At 39.9% G+C, this 1,452-nt stretch overlaps 1 protein-coding gene across 1 annotated transcript in view; it reads left to right on the top strand.

Moving 5' to 3' along the window:
* LOC109830178 (tubulin-folding cofactor E) overlaps window positions 308-1,452 on the top strand; it is a 16,896-nt gene continuing 15,751 nt past the window's right edge. Inside the window, 4 exon segments of the mRNA XM_020397353.1 lie at window positions 308-399; window positions 401-627; window positions 855-1,025; window positions 1,107-1,153. Coding sequence (XP_020252942.1) covers window positions 323-399; window positions 401-627; window positions 855-1,025; window positions 1,107-1,153 — 522 coding nt within the window. The 5' untranslated portion in view covers window positions 308-322.

Here is a 1,452-nt window from a genome sequence, read left to right as displayed (position 1 = left end):
TGGAAAATTTTAATGATTTGAGAGGCTAATATGAGACTACTGAAAATTTGAAGGACCGAAACCTAATTTTTTTAGCGCGCAGCCAACTCCGGAGGTAAAAAAAAAACAAATCAGTTAAGTGGGTCTAAAAATATACCAATCTGGTTATTTTGCCATTAATGAATCTACTGCAGAACAATATCCACATTTTAACCCTGGCTGTAACTCGATACCCGCTCCATTTACAAATTAAAAACCCCTTTAATTACCGGGTCGGATCTACTCCTCACTCTCACCTCCACTCCCTCCCTCCCTCTTCTCTACCTCCCCAAAACCCTCACAAATGGCGGACGCCGAAACGCCAGCGTTTCGAATATCGGGCAGGCGGGTCCACTTCGCCGGAAACCCCGCAGAACCGGCAACGATACATCGGACCCGTCACCGGTCATCAGGGCGTCTGGATCGGCGTCGACTGGGACGACGGCGACGACGGAAAGCACAACGGATCCGTTAACGGGACCCGTTACTTCACTACCCGATCCGATAAGTCCGGTTCCCTCGTCCGATCCAAGAATTTGAGTGCAGGGATCTCGTTTGTTGAGGGTCTTCGTGTTAGGTATCGGAGCGATTCCACTAAAGAAGAAGAAGGTATAAGAAAACTGACCTTTTTTTTAACTCTGAATTATTCAAAAAATTAGGATTAGCCCAAAATACCATTATACTGAATTAATTTAAAACCCAGTTTTTGTCTTATATTAGTTAATGACTTATTTTGTTCTAGTTTTGAATGCAAAGCTAAAAATCGGTGAACTTTAGTGTATCAAAGTGAAGTTCAGCTAAAGAAAATGTACAGAACTGAACTTGAGATTGTGCAGACGAAATGTATGTGCTTTCGACGAGCAACAAGCGTGTATCGGTACAACTTGTGGGGAGAAATAAAGTTGAGGAGAAGCTGAAGAACTTTGAGGAATTGGTTGCTGCTTCGGTTTCTTATTTGGGGATTAGTTCGATTGGTTCTGCTAGTGAGATCAAATCTCTAGTTCCAAGTAAGTTCCTATATTCTAATTTTGAGTTTGTCAGATGCATCTTGTAGCATTTGCTCATTAATGTACATTTGTTTATTTCAGACCTTAAGGAGCTTGATCTGACGGGAAATCTTCTTTCGAAGTGGCAAGTATGTTTTACTACAAAAACATCATCAGTTGCATCACGTTACTCTCTTGATGTTCCTTAAGTACATATGTTATAGTAGCAAAGCTACTGTGATCAACAGCGTATTGGAAACCTTATTGCTAGATTATTTCAGTTCTAGAGTTTTACATTTGGGATTACTTTAAAAAATTTGGTATTGATGCTAATCATGTATGCATAAATTGGAATATGTTTGTATTATACATGATATAATTTTTAGAGCATTAGCTGCTAAAGCTGCAGAAAGTCAAATGTCTTAACATCTGACACAGTGATCGATCA

This window comes from Asparagus officinalis, chromosome 2 (genome assembly GCF_001876935.1).
Source record: "Asparagus officinalis chromosome 2, Aspof.V1, whole genome shotgun sequence".
Taxonomy (NCBI): Eukaryota; Viridiplantae; Streptophyta; class Magnoliopsida; order Asparagales; family Asparagaceae; genus Asparagus; species Asparagus officinalis.
This window is presented reverse-complemented; position numbering and strand designations above follow the sequence as displayed.